General features: G+C 36.2%; 1 protein-coding gene across 2 annotated transcripts in view; it reads right to left on the bottom strand.

Annotated features, from left to right (window-relative positions):
• The window catches only part of LOC120523149 (NADPH oxidase 4), an 82088-nt gene that overhangs the window by 54493 nt on the left and 12406 nt on the right, over window positions 1–15189 (bottom strand). Inside the window, exons 3-5 of one of the 2 annotated variants that reach the window (XM_039744163.1) lie at window positions 13805–13915; window positions 7096–7180; window positions 2305–2402 (exon numbers count right to left, since the gene is read on the bottom strand). In XM_039744163.1, coding sequence (XP_039600097.1) covers window positions 2305–2402; window positions 7096–7180; window positions 13805–13915 — 294 coding nt within the window. The remainder of the gene's footprint in view (window positions 1–2304; window positions 2403–7095; window positions 7181–13804; window positions 13916–15189) is intronic. The other variant, XM_039744164.1, reaches the window with a different exon arrangement.

Here is a 15189-nt window from a genome sequence, read left to right as displayed (position 1 = left end):
CTGTGTTATGATCCATACGTTAGTCCATTTTAAAGCTTTGTTGATGAAAATCTCTAAGGTTGTTGAGCAACCTTGCTTGTACTGCCTAACTGCCCTGATTTTATACTGGTCCTCTTCCATTTCAATAGCTTTTGAAACTACCACCTCCTCCTTCTTCTTCTTTTTTACCAAAGGGATTACAATTAAATGGCATTTCCAAAATTAAAAAGATGTAATATTTAAAATAGATACATAAAAGTAAAAAGCATTCCAGTATTCAGTATTCCTTTATTCCAATCCATGTTAACTGAAATATACAATGAAATAATTTTAACAACTTGTTAAACTTGTACCATAAACTACAGTAAGTCACTTAGTCAATGTATTATTATCCAAGTGTATCTCCAGTCATTAGTCAATAACAGTTGTGGCAGTAGGGGGCATTAGTGCTCCCTTGAACCCTCAGGTACAACTCCAGACACCAGGTAAAATTCCAAGACTTTTTATTTTCTTTTAACACAGTGCACCAAGCACCTTCCACACTACTCATTAATTATAAACCAAATTCAACGCAATAATCACTCCTCCTCGCCCAGACACTTTGCTCCTCTACCTCCCAGCACAGCTCAGTGTCTGGACTGAGGCATTGTCCCTTTATAGCCCCTGACCAGGAGGTGTTCCTGTCCAATTAAGCCCATAGTTCTTTATTACTTCCGGGTCAGGGTAAACAGTCCTTTTCTTCAACCCGGGAGCACGTCGTTCCTTCCTGTCACATGACCGTGACGTACTCCCGGGTTATAGGGCACACAAGAGCCCATGAGCCCCCCTACAGCGACTCCCAGTGGTCCCCAAGGTATCCAGCAGGGCTGTGTAAAAACACTACATAGTCCATAATGCCCTGCTGGAACTCGGGGCACGATCCTGCTGTCGGGAGAGCTCCTCCTGGCGGCCTGGGGGTGAGGGCCGGAGCACGAAGCTGGCAGTCCTCCACACAGTTTAACCAACTTATTATCTGCTTTCCCTCACATGCATAGTAACCAATGCATAGTAACCAGTAAACTGAACTAATCTTTATTACTAATAGTCTTAGTCTTCCCACAAAGTCCTAACTCTACCGTCCTACTACTACACACAACCTCTCTAAGAAATCTCTAAGATCACTAACAAGAGTGGTTAGTCTTAATCTTCATCCTGATTCCAAATATGAAAATAATTTTTGGATAGTCCCACCATCACCACCTCCAGTATTAGTACTACGGTGCTTCAAACAAATATGAATCACTCACAAATAAACCCGAAAGAAACTATATTAGAACACTTTAAACACACTTTTTAATACTATGGCAGAATGGTTTATAGTCACACGCAAAAGATGGACGTTTATGCCCTGCACAGACCTTTTTACAAGCACATAAATCAGCATTTATGTATACAGAATACAGAAAGCATTTCTGTAATGCATTAACTACTACTTACCTCGCCTTTGCTGTGATGTTGTCAGTTCTGAAAGATGCTATATTCTAAGTTTTGCTTATAGATTTTGTTTTCAACAACAGGTCAAGCCATCCATTCACCCATCTTAAATCCAACCAGTACAGGAAAAGATATACACTTATACATAAAGCTCAAAGAGTCAAATAACCCCTTTCACCCCATATTTTACATAAACAGTAAACACAAAATTATGCTTAGTTTTCTTTCTTTCTTTCTTTCTTTCTGCACCAAAAAAAGAAGTTCTTTTAGAAGTTTTTTTGTCTACTAGCCATTAAAAGTAATAAATGTTATCTATGATACAAGTCTCTCGGTGCCTATGTACTTATGTACTATGTACAGGGGTATTGTGTGCTTCCTCCATATCTTGTCTGTGGTTATGTGTGATATCACACAAATTTTAAAATTCTCTAGAATTTAGTTTTTCTACAAAATTTGGAGTGAGTAACTTATAAAAGCAAAAGACCTACCCAATACACAGGTTATTACTGTCTGCTTAAGTGACACCAACAACCTGAAATATATACAGGCAAGACAACTGAAATGAGAAATATAATGCTTATATGCCACACCTCTCATTTATTTACTTGCTGTTTATATGCAGGTTCTACTTGCATTCTCACAAATGAAGATAAAATAGAAATGAGAAAGCCTAAACTTTTCTACCTGTGAAAAAAACACCTGGTTATAAAATATGGACTCAATAAGAAGTCTGGTCAGTGTTGCACAGAAATTGAAAAGATCAATAAAGTTATAAAGTAGTCAACAAAAAAGCAGTCATCAAATGCAAAACATCTAAAAAAGTATTTCTGTAATGCATTAACTACTACTTACCTCGCCTTTGTAATGTGCCAGATTCAATGGAGGAAAGTCTTCGCTGAAATTGACAGAGAAATTTACAGCATTTATCATATGAGATGCAACATGGAGCACTGAAAAAAAAAATGAAAACAGTGTAAAGATATGAAAACTTTTGTGTTTAAGACATTCTCTTCTGCAATTACCAAAAGCATTTTTAGCATTTTAGTATGTAACAAGAATGTTTTTTTATGCTTGTCCAGAACCTGTTTTATCCTTTTGAATAACTTTATCCTTGCACACTGAAATGTGATACAAAATATCAAGAAATAAAATGTTAAACCATGAAAGTGAGTACTGTATTATTTTGTTACTTTAGCTAAACTCACTAATCTAACAGATGTATAAAGTGGTTCAAATGTGATTTGTCAATTCTTTTTCAGTATGAATGAGTCTTAAGTAAGACTTTAGCTGGAACATTTTCTTACAATTTCTACTATGTTATAACTGATGTTCAAACGTGCAACAATACTTAGACAAAGAGATTCATATTACACCCTGAGTCACATTAAGAATCCATAGAAAAAGGGCATTACTGCCCACAGGTGCTGTTATCAGGCTACATTCTTTTGACCAATGTAGACAATACACTGACTAGACATCCAGAATTTTTCTCTAGTGAGGAAAATATTAGCAAATTTTTGACTGAAAATAAGCACTGCTATAACAGTGAATGTTCATATAACCTGTTAATATATATGTGCCTATAAACAAACATATGAAATACTGTGACATAAAATGAAACCTAAGAATTTTATTTCTCCATGGGAGATAGTACTACTTGCTAAGTTCTCCCACATTTATGTGGAAAATAAATTCATAACATAAAAAAATGAACATCTTGGAAGTGCAAGTGCACAATTTGAGCTAATTGACCATTACTCCTAGTCATTAGCTGCTTGTGTCAGCTGTCAACTTATACTGAATACCCTAGATCTATTATAAGTTGAAAGCATTATTACCTGGGGTGATGGAATTCTGGTTACTATTAAAAGATAAGCCCTGCTTTTGATATCCAGGGCAAATTATTATTTGCCATGAATGAGACATAATAACTGACTTCAAAAAAAAAGATCCTTTAACGTATTTTAGGAAAATGACTAAGCAGTAACAACAGGACCATTTAATAGCTTTAAAAATTAAGACAGGTCAATAAGTTATATACTGTACTTTTACATTTTTCTGAGGAAAGATAAGGTGCTTTTTGTTTGGGCCACACAGCCCTCAGAGCACATAAACAGAAATGCACCCCTAATTCCTGAGCAAAGACTACATGTGTTTTAGAACATTGCCATAAATAGAAATCTAATATACTGTACAATGCAAAGGGTACATCTAAAAAAAGCTAAAATACTGACTACCACTATCTGAAAGTACTTGTACCACTGCCTTAACTACCTACAATTCATTAACTGAATTAATGAAAACACAGCAACTCACTTAAAAGAGCTTTCAAGAAAAGTTTAAAGTAACATGTAGAAAGGAACCCCTCCCAAACTGTTTGCACCTAGGTTTTGGAGCTGAATGTGTTTACAGGGTTTCATCATCAAAAATGTGTCACAGTTTTTAAAGCCTTCTTAGATCCTAGCAAGTGTTTTGTTATGCAGCACAGAGCCTTAACTGCTATGTTGTCTCCTCATTACTATAGAATCACATGTCAGTGACACCTGAGCTGTATTCTTAGAGGTGCAGTTATGTTAAAAGGAATGAGACTTTATTTACTTTTCTTAACAGCAAACATTAAGCATAGTTAAAGCTGTCAAGACTGTAATAAGTAAGGACACAAGTAATAACAAAAGACTTGGTCTGAACAAACTAATTAGTTTACTAAAGTATTTAAAGATGTAGTTTGTGAAGTAAGAACTTCTAGTACTAAGAGAATGCTTACTTTTCACTTAAAAATTGTAGTTAATATATTAAAACAAACACTTAATGATATTTTTTTCTAAAAGGTGGTAAACAACTTGGTCCAAACAAAGTAAGCAATAATGCATGGAAGTGCAAATGTAAAATATAAGGTAAAAAGTTGAAATATACTGTATATGACAATCTTAACCACAGTGCATTTAGAGAACATGATAAATAATTGTAGGGAATGTTTCAATTCCAAATAGATTTAATGTCACTTCTTTCAAAATTAAACGGGAAGATGAGAGCAACCTGGAATGACATAAAAATGGTGTGAAAACATGAAATCCAACTAAAACATCTGATATGTGTTGTTTTTATTACTTTCACTATTACTGTGCCTAAGAATTACTTGGAATGTGTTTACATTTAAGTCTAGTTATCAAACAAGAACTTATCCAAGTGTCAAATACCTGTTATACAAAATATAACTGTCCATCCATCCATTATCCAACCCGCTATATCCTAACTACAGGGTCACAGGGGTCTGCTGGTGCCAATCCCAGCCAACACAGGGTGCAAGGCAAGAAACAAACCCTGGGCAGGGCGCCAGCCCACCACAGTAAAATATAACTGAAAATATTTAAAATAATATTTGGAACAGTTTGCTTCATTAACAGTATCTATGTACTATGTAATTAATACTTAATTGTCACTTGTAAAATATTTCTGAGATTTTGCATGTGCATGTTTATGGAATATTTATTTCCAGGTTTCTAAGAAATGAAAATTACTGCTTCTAAAACTGAGGAGCATACACAAGCAACTGGCAAGAGAGAGGGTTCTGATGACATGTGCCATTTGCAGATTTCGTTAACTTTTCACATGAATTTTATTTACAGTTGGCATGGGCAGATGCCAGTCAAGTGAGTCCTGTTACATGATGTGTAAATGCATGGTGCCACTACAGAAAAAACAAGATGTTACACTGTTCCCAATGTCCAATGTTACAATTTAAAACAAACACGATCTGACTTTTTATTGCAGTTAGTGCTCCTTTTGAGCATAATCAATTCTGACTTTTGTTTTTCGCATTGTTGATTTTCTGATTTTTGTATTATGTATTAGATTTGGTTACTGTGGTCCAGCACCTGCAGTTGTAAAGTGTATTATGCTCTCTGATTCAAACTTGTATAGTATGATGTTAACCTTTGTGGAACTGGACCCGGACACAGACAGACGGACATCGTTTGCTCACCCAACGCACTTTTATTATATACAATTATTTACAATTTGTTCAGTGCACGTCCCAGTGCCTCCAGCACAATCCCCCAAAGTCCTGGCCTCACAGTCACCAAATGCCTTTCCTTCTGGCCGCCTCCACTCCACTCTTGAGCTCCGTGCTCTTCCATCCGACTCTTGCTGATGACAGAAGGGAGGCAGCCACGTAAATAGCAGCCCCCAGTTGCTTTTCCGGCAATCCCCTGCAGACACACCCCCGTGTGGAGGAAGTGCCGGCTGCGCACCTGGAAGCCCTCCGGGTATCCCCAGTCTTCTTCCCTCCAGCACTTCCTGGTGTGGAGGAAGTGCTGAGGTCCAGGGTTCTTCAGGCACCGGGGCGCCGCCTGGCGGTAGCCACGGGCCCCTACAGGGTAGGGCTTCCATGCGCTCTACCCATGGCCCCAAACACAACCAGGGTGGTCGCTCCCTCGTGGTCTGGAGGAGGCACAAGCCCTCCTCCGGTCCACCTGGGGGTCCCAGCTGGGCTCCACCTCCAGCCGCATGCGACACCTTATTTGTCTGAACTTTAGCAGAAAGACTATTACAGCTTTAATTTAATTCATGTTGTAGCTAATACTATGAACATGTTTGTTCACTATTTTTCTTAAAGAAAGCTGTGACTATTATCATTACCAGATGTGGCCAGGTTTTTTCATATTCTCTGTTTCAACTTATGACTTCCTACAGTATATCAACTGATGTCATGACTACTTTGAACAAGCTGTCTGTCCTGGGAAAGTAACAAGTTATTGGAATGGTCACTGAAATTACCACATAATACTGCAGATGTGGAACTGAGCAAATACTGTAAGTATAAGGTATATTTTCTATTATATATTTTGTGTCTTCTTCTTTCTGCCATTCCTTCTCAGATCTTCACCTTAGGATGAGATAAACAGAACTTAGATAAGACAATGTAACTAGAGTGCTGAAAGGTTCGCGTATGGCTTTTTCCTTCAATCACCTTGTTCCCTCCTCTCAAATTTTCTCTTTTTTGTCAAAACATAGTTTCCACATGTATAGTGCATGTCCAGCACCTATTTAAGGAAGGTGTGAGCAACTCATGAGAAACGTGGCTAGAATATGGGTATTAACATTCCCTTCAGTGTAAAGAACAGAATGTAAAAACTGGGAATTGGCAAGTCCTCTTTTTAAAAAAAGGTGCCATATTAAGTGACGTGTTTGAAGTGAAGGAGTGTGTGATCTTGTGATTAAATGGCAATATTATAAGGGGTACATGATTACAATGTGCTTATAGAATACAAGGCTATTAATACAATGCTGTCTGCAGCTGACAAACCTGTACTGAAGATTGAAAAAATTGTACACCTAAAACACATGCCCTTGGGAGGAAATTACCTCAAAGTACTAAAAAAGCACATGGAAAACATTTTAGCAACTTAACAATTTTATGGAAAGAGAGAGACAGCAAACAAAAAACACATATAACACAATATGAATATCAGTTGCAAAACTGCATAATACAGTTAAAAGGAAAATGGAAATAAATGATCTTATTTTTAATAATCACATTAAATTAAACCTCATATTTGATTGGGGATTCTGTGAGCTGTTACATATTATATACTTTGTAAACTAAAATCATATAGGTCAGACAAAACAAATAAGTTGTCTCACCTGAAAAGACAGAGATAGTAATGCCACAAACTGTATGAAAAGTTTTGCTTTTATCCAACAATCGTCTAGCTCTTCTACCAGTTACCTGACAAAGAAAAAAAATCACAAGCAATCAAACTTTAACTTAAAAATCACATAGGTACATATCATTTTTCCATATCAATTGTTTTCTTTAAGTTGTTGCAACATTTTTTTACTTCATCAAATTCTTTAATGAAATAAACAAACAGTTTTATGATGGGCAAAATGAATTCATAAGCAGATTTACCATTGGGGTCTCCAGTTAAAAAATTAACTAAAAATAAAACAGAAATATTTATCACATAGTATAAATGTACTATTTTAATACTGTATCTGCATGATTCAAACAAAAGTGTAATCTTGTTCATCAAGGTATACATGAGAAAAATTCTGGGAATCCCTCCGACTGTCATAATCTTAAATATTTAATATGCCTATTCTACATTTTATACAGCTCAGATAAACTGGCAAATATTAACTAGGCACACATTTCAGTAATATTTTGAAAGTCTTCAGAACAATAAGACAAGAGACTGCAAGTCAGCGAATGAAAAATGCAAGGTTTGAAATAAGTAATTTCATACAAACATTTTGCTGAAATCGCTTTATGTAAAATTGGAAATGAAGAAACAGGTCAGATCAGGTCAGGTTTGGGAGCATGCACTGGTACAGTGCGTTGTTAAACCCACCACACGATGAAATGGCTCAGGCAACCCCCAAGGCAGACACTTGGTCCAATTCCCTGCCCCCAGAAATGACCATCTATCTGCCAGAGCCAAGTGTTATGTAGGCGTCGCCTAGGACTGGTCCAGCCACTTGGATCCTCAACAATGAGGATCCTGTGAGCTGGATCACCCTCGGGGAGTTGCACCACATGACCATAGTACAGTAACTAATACCCTCTCACAATGGAGGTAATGTGCCTCATTTGAGACTCCATGAGCAACCGCTTGTTTGACACAATACTAAACCAATGGTACCCAAGGATTCTCCAGACAGACACAGTACCAAAGAAATCAGGTCTTCATCTCAGGTCATTGGATAGCGTCCATGTCTTGTAACCCATCCATCCATCCATCCATTATCCAACCCGCTATATCCTAACTACAGGGTCACGGAGTGTCTTGTAACCATATAGCAAAACAGGAAGTACCAGGATATTGTGAGTGCTACACACTCCTTTCCAGCAACCTCATGACCCCCCATTCTCTCCCAATCTGTCTACTGACTTCATAGGAAGAGTCAGCAGAGGCACGAATGTTGCTGCCTAGGTAAGTAAACTTTTCAACAAAGTCGAAAGTCTCTCTGCAAACAGACACACTGCTGTACTCAAGAGGTCATTAAAGGCCCAGAGACTCAGACTCCTCACTCAGTCTCTTGAGAGAGAGATCAGAGCCTACATTGACTCTGCAAAGATCACAGCATTGTCAAGATCAATATTAGGTTATTTTTTATTCCAGTTTTGCTGATAATGGTTTGAAGTAGTACAAACCTAATCACAACAGACTAGACTTCCCTATCTCGTGTAGCAGTCTAGAAAACAAACAAACCATTAGTTTGGGAAGATAGGAAACCATACTACATTTTGAAAGTTCTTGACAATTAAAGTCTAGAAGGAAAGTTGAGGTCCTAGTATATGATTATAAAATTTAGTCCAACTGTCAAAAGAGGAATCTGTTGTGGATTCAATTTAACATTATTAAAAAATCTTTTTTTTAAATTTTGTGTAGTTAATTTTCAGAATGAGATATTGGTGTGGCATGTAAAATGACAGAATTGTTCTCAATTTAAACTATGCTGGCAATCAAAATCATTGCATAAATTAGATGCTTTTGATATTCCTCAGGCATACTGATATACTATAATAAAGGATGAGCCAGAAATACCACATTTCAAACGTTTATTCTACAAAAACACTACAAGATAAAATAAATTTCATTACAACACAAGAAAGGCTATACAAAATAGATTTTTTTCACTGTGATTTAAAAATGATGTGTTCAAGGTGGTGGTCCATCATTAGCGACACACTCTTTGAGACATTTCTTGAATGACTCATTCGGCCATTTCAAGGGGAATATCGATGATTTCATGGCAAATAGTGTCCTTGAGGGCTTCAAGGGTTTGAGGTCTGTGTGTGTATACCTTCGACTGGAGATAGCCCCATAAGAAGAAATCACAGGGAGCGACATCAGGAGAAAGTGAAGGCCACCCAACATCGGCGTGCAGGGAGTTCAGCTTTCCCGGAAACATCTCTGCACCGTATGAGCTGTTGCTCCATCCTGTTGAAACCAGGCATCCACCACATCCATTTCTTCTAACTGAGGGTTGTAAAAAGTTCTGTAGCATTTCAATGTAACATACTGAAGTGACAATGACTGTTGCTCCCCCTCCTCAAAAAAGCCTACAATTCCAAATTCTGCAATGGAGCACCAACCTGTAACAAGCTTACTGTGCAGGGGTCTCTGATGAAGTTCACGAGGGTTGGTTTCAGCCCAGTAGTAATAATGTTGCTTAATTATGCAACCATTCAAATAGAAATGTGACTCGCTGCTGCACATGACAATGGCATCTCGATGAATGGTTTGGAGAATGTTTGTGCACAACTCTCTATGGCTCTCCTTGTATCTCTCAGTGAGTTCCTGCACTACCATGGTTTTATATGAATAGAAATTAAGGTCCTCATGCGAAATCCTCCTCAAAGATGTGTTGGAAATGCCTAAGGCAGAAGCATGTTTGTGTGCTGAACGTCTAGGAGACTACAAAATTGATTCCCTTACAGCTTGGATGTTTTCAGGCATTCGTACAGTCCGACGACAGCCTGGAGATATTTTTGTTCAATGTTGTACCCATCTGTCTAAATTTAGCCACCCACTGAAGAACTGTTTTCATTTGGGACGTCACTGTTTGGAAGAATGCTGAAGTGCATTCGGAAGATGCGTTGTGTAGTGACGATGGATACATTGTTTTTGAAGAACGCTTCGACTGCAAAAGCACGGTGTTCAACGGACCAAGGGATCACCTATCAAAGGACGACCCCCGACTCCAACCCACTTGGCTGCCTCTATTTTGCGCAATAACCTTGAGAAATGTGGTACTTCATTTTGGCTCTACCTGTATTTGCATGCTTAGTAGTGTAAGATAATGTAAATATTGCATGTTAATTAATCCAAGCCAACTGATTTCTTTCTGCCCCAAAAATACCTAAAAAGTAGAATTCACCGCTGTACCCCTGGATCTTCTTGGGCATTTAAATGAAAAGCCTCTAGGCACATTCTCCTATCTAAACAAAAAATGTAGCCTTTGTTTCTTCCACATACTTTAAATTACGTATGGTGCTAGTATTTGGTCAAGTTCAACATCTTTTTCATCTGTCCAAAGACTATTGTTCTAAGGCTTTGTGATGGCATTTAACTAGCTTTAAATGTTTTTTTCTGTGATAGGTGGGTAGAATGGTAGTTTTATTTATTGTAACCTCTTATTAATACTTCTCTTGCTCAGTGTTTTACTTATAATAGACTAATGGGCACAGGCATAATTGCACACAACTGATGCCCACATGTCCTTGGCTGTCAAATTAGGGGGCTTTGCTATGTTTTAAGCATAGTACCTCACACTCTGTCAGTGATTTTTGTAAGTCACAATTTATTCCTTCTGTGCAATAGTGTGTTTACTAATGTTTTTACAAATGCTTTTACAGCCCTTACAAGGAATTTTGGCCCACTCATTAGATTGTTGTAATTCAGATAGATAGATAGATAGATAGATCTCAATTGATTCAGATAGATAGATAGATAGATAGATAGATAGATAGATAGATAGATAGATAGATAGATAGATAGATGATGATGCTGTGTTCCTTTTACGCCAGATGTAACGGGACATTTGCCTTCCAAAAGTTCAACTTTTGTCTCATCAGTCCACAAGGTATTTTCCCAAAAGTCTTGGCAATCATTGAGATGTTTCTTAGCAAAATTGAGACGAGCCCTAATGTTCTTTTTGCTTATGGTTTCGCTTGAAATCTGCCATGCAGGCCATTTTTGCCCAGTCTCTTTCTTATGGTGGAGTCGTGAACACTGACCTTAATTGAGGCAAGTGAGGCCTGCAGTTCTTTAGACGTTGTCCTGGGGTCTTTTGTGACCTCTCGGATGAGTCGTCTCTGCGCTCTTGGGGTAATTTTGGTCGGCCGGCCACTCCTGGGAAGGTTCACCACTGTTCCATGTTTTTGCCATTTGTGGATAATGGCTCTCACTGTGGTTCGCTGGAGTCCCAAAGCTTTAGAAATGGCTTTATAACCTTTACCAGACTGATAGATCTCAATTACTTCTGTTCTCATTTGTTCCTGAATTTCTTTGGATCTTGGCATGATGTCTAGCTTTTGAGGTGCTTTTGGTCGACTTCTCTGTGTCTGGCAGCTCCTATTGAAGTGATTTCTTGATTGAAACAGGTGTGGCAGTAATCAGGCCTGGGGGGGGGCTACGGAAATTGAACTCAGGTGTGATACACCACAGTTAGGTGATTTTTGAACAAGGGGCAATTACTTTTTCACACAGGGCCATGTAGGTTTGGATTTTTTCTCCCTAAATAATAAAAACCATCATTTAAAAACTGCATTTTGTGTTTACTTGTGTTATATTTGACTAATGGTTAAATGTGTTTGATGATCAGAAACATTTTGTGTGACAAACATGCAAAAGAATAAGAAATCAGGAAGGGGGCAAATAGTTTTTCACACCACTGTAGATAGATAGATAGATAGATACTTTATTAATCCCAAGTGGAAATTCACATAAGGTTTTCATCTGTCAAGGTACCCTGAAATCTTTTTTGATCAGGTCATGTTGCACTTCAACATATCTCTACTGTGAAGAGCAAGAAAATAGAGAAGAACACCTTAAACTGACACCAACATTGTATTGCTTTGATTGGAATAACTAACTCTAATCACTCCTCTTTCCTAGAATTTTACATATTTTCCCCCAACCATGACATTTAATATAAAAACAATACCTAATCTAACATATAAGCTGAATGTGTGGTTGTGTGTGTGTTTCTCCAGTATGGAAATCCACACCTTTGAATCTATCTCTGCCAAATTTTGTACTATTTCCCCATTTGTACAGGGGGAGACCATAGGCTGTGTTTCGCAGCAAAATTTAGTCAGTGCACCAAATACCTCTGCTTGTGTTAGTCCCATATGCAAATCCAAACAATTTTAACCTATAATCACCAAATTTTGTACAGGGGAACACCATGAACTATGTTTTGTTATGAAATTTCGTTGGTGTCCCCACTCCAGGCATTGCTAGGTACAATTACTACTGTTGAATAAAGATAACATATTGCATATTTATGTGTTATTTGTTTATCAGACCCCACTGCAAAGACCCTGATGGAGATTAGATCCTATTTTAGAAATTAGTTATATAGAAATCTGTAAAATGTTAAATGGTGTTGAAAGTTTCCCCAGCTGTGCAAGTATAAAGAAAAAGGGTATATGTTTAAAAAGAAAAACTTCTGTTAGCAGTTACAAGTAAAACATCCTAAATAGTTGTTTATAGAAGTCATGCACTAAAACATTGTATTTTGCTTTTTAATTATACATTAAAACATAAATGATGAAATTTGCAAAATAATGAACTGCCCATTATGATATCTATTGTATTTACAAATTACTAATAAGTTACATTGTTCACTTTTAATTTATGATTGGATGGTCAAATATTTGAATAGGCAGTGTAGAATCCACTGTCTTTAGCAGATGTTTGGTATAGAAGTAACAATAGTATTGAATTCAATCCAGAATTTCATTAAATTGTCAATAGTTAAGTAAAGTTTAATTTTTAAAAACAACATTCATGTATGACAGTTTAAGATAAACCTGTCAGCTTTAAGTATGCACTAAAACATCAAACGTATATAAAGTTACCTGGTTCATTTGGAGTATGTTAACAAAAGTATGCTTTCTCTGCTTTGCTATAACAATCTAAGCTAGCCTCATTTTTCTTAATTCACATCTAACAAGAGACAACCGTGAAATGTGACAGAGCATAACTAAGCACCTAATTGTTCAGAAACTTTACTATCTACTAATGAAATGTTTCTTTGGATTTGTTAGCCAAAGTTATGTTTTGATTAAAGAAACCATTAATTTTCTTTAGCTGAAATATAAATACAAAAAAGGCTATAAATTCTATTCTTATTTGTAATCTGTTACCAAAGGTAATGTATTCACTAATTTAGGTAAACCAATCTTGTTACTTTTTAACTGTGCCAAAATCTAATCACAAAATGCATTCTAACAAAAGTAAAATATAATGAAACAGTTAAAAAACACCCCTATGCACAAACTATTATTTGTGAAAAACTTAAATATTCACCTTATTGTTAACAGTAAAATATAAAGAGTTAACTTTATACTTTTTACATGTATTAAGGTTTTACATTTTGTAATCAAATTATTAGTTATTTTAATTGCTTACTCTTTATAAAAAATGTCAGTCAGTATATTTACCAAACCCTAATAAAAAAAATAACTGAAGCATATTTAATAGGACAGCTCTACTATTTCTAAATTACACATTCATTCCACCACTGCCACAAATCCTTACAAGAAAATAAATTCTTCACTACTGGAAGACATACATACATACTCAAAACAAGTTAACTATGGTATATCAGCAATTACCTTGTGTGATCCTCGTAGGAAAGCCAGTAGCGTACGGCACATTGGAAGAAGAATAAGGCTGCAGTTAAGGTTTAGAACAGATGCAGAGGCCCTGCTAATACACAATCCTGGCTGAACAAAGACAACAAAGGTCAGAAAAGTACATGATATGATACTTTCAAAAATATGAATATTGAAAAAAAAATAATAAACCACTTTTGTGATGTCAAATACTCAGGAAATGAAAATGTAAACAAACCAGGTCTCAGAGCTCCGACAATAACAATTAGAATTCAGCAAGCAGGAAAACAATTTACTGCTGGCTCAATTAGCTGTGGATAGGATGAACTCTTTAAAGAAATTGGTAACATATAGTATAGAAAAAGTAATTTTTTAGTTAAGTACTGTAGTTTTTCCCTGCAATATGTGAGGATTTATTTTCTTTGCTCATATAATGGATATATCTCAGGTTATCTCTTAGGTTAAAAAGAACATAATCAAAATAACAGTGAGTAGGTTTGTTTGGGTAAAACAGACCCAGTAACACAAATGAACTCAGTGAATGTAGGAAAAGGAAACCCAGAAAAAAGCAACAACCTGACAAGCCCGTCTTGATTCAGTATTTTCTGGTAATCAGGATAGAATTCATTGGGTCGGGTGATTGAACAATTTCAATATAGTGTTCATGATATAATTATTACATTCCACTGTGCTTTTACAGAGCAAACACTAAAACTGTTACATTTAACTTTTAATAGGGCAAATGCTACAAAACTTAAAAAACACAAACTGAGATATGTTTTTAAGTGTAAAATTAGTCATGGAACAGTGGAACAGATTAAAGACTTAAAAGCATTTTATGTACGACACAGAAAAGGTTCATCCTGAAACTTAGAAGTAGTAAGATATAAAAGAGAACCAGAGCAACCATTCTGCCCCCTGGGATCTTCCACACTGCCTCAACCATCTCTAAAGACAGAACTTTATACATGCAAGCCACTTTCCTGTAAAGACGTGTGTGCATGTAGAAAAGAACTAAAAATCTCATACTGACCTTTAAGTATTTTGCACACTTCACTTTGACATTCTTTGAAACATTCTGACCTATCATTGTTTACACATTATCATTTAACTATTAACTATTATCAAACACTGATAATTTCTGTATTATCTATATCTATTATTTATTTATTATATTACATATTTATTGACTATATTTATGTACAGTATCTAGATTGCATAATACCATACATTGCATCAATCTTGTCTTTGCACAATGTTTTTTCTTGTTTGTGTTTTAATTTTAAATTTAAATTTTAACTTAATTTTAATTTTTTATTTGCATTTCATGTTGTTACACTGTGGACCATAAGCTTCACAATTTCGTCTATTTGTATATTTGTATA

Source organism: Polypterus senegalus, chromosome 2 (genome assembly GCF_016835505.1).
Source record: "Polypterus senegalus isolate Bchr_013 chromosome 2, ASM1683550v1, whole genome shotgun sequence".
Lineage (NCBI taxonomy): Eukaryota > Metazoa > Chordata > Cladistia > Polypteriformes > Polypteridae > Polypterus > Polypterus senegalus.
This window is presented reverse-complemented; position numbering and strand designations above follow the sequence as displayed.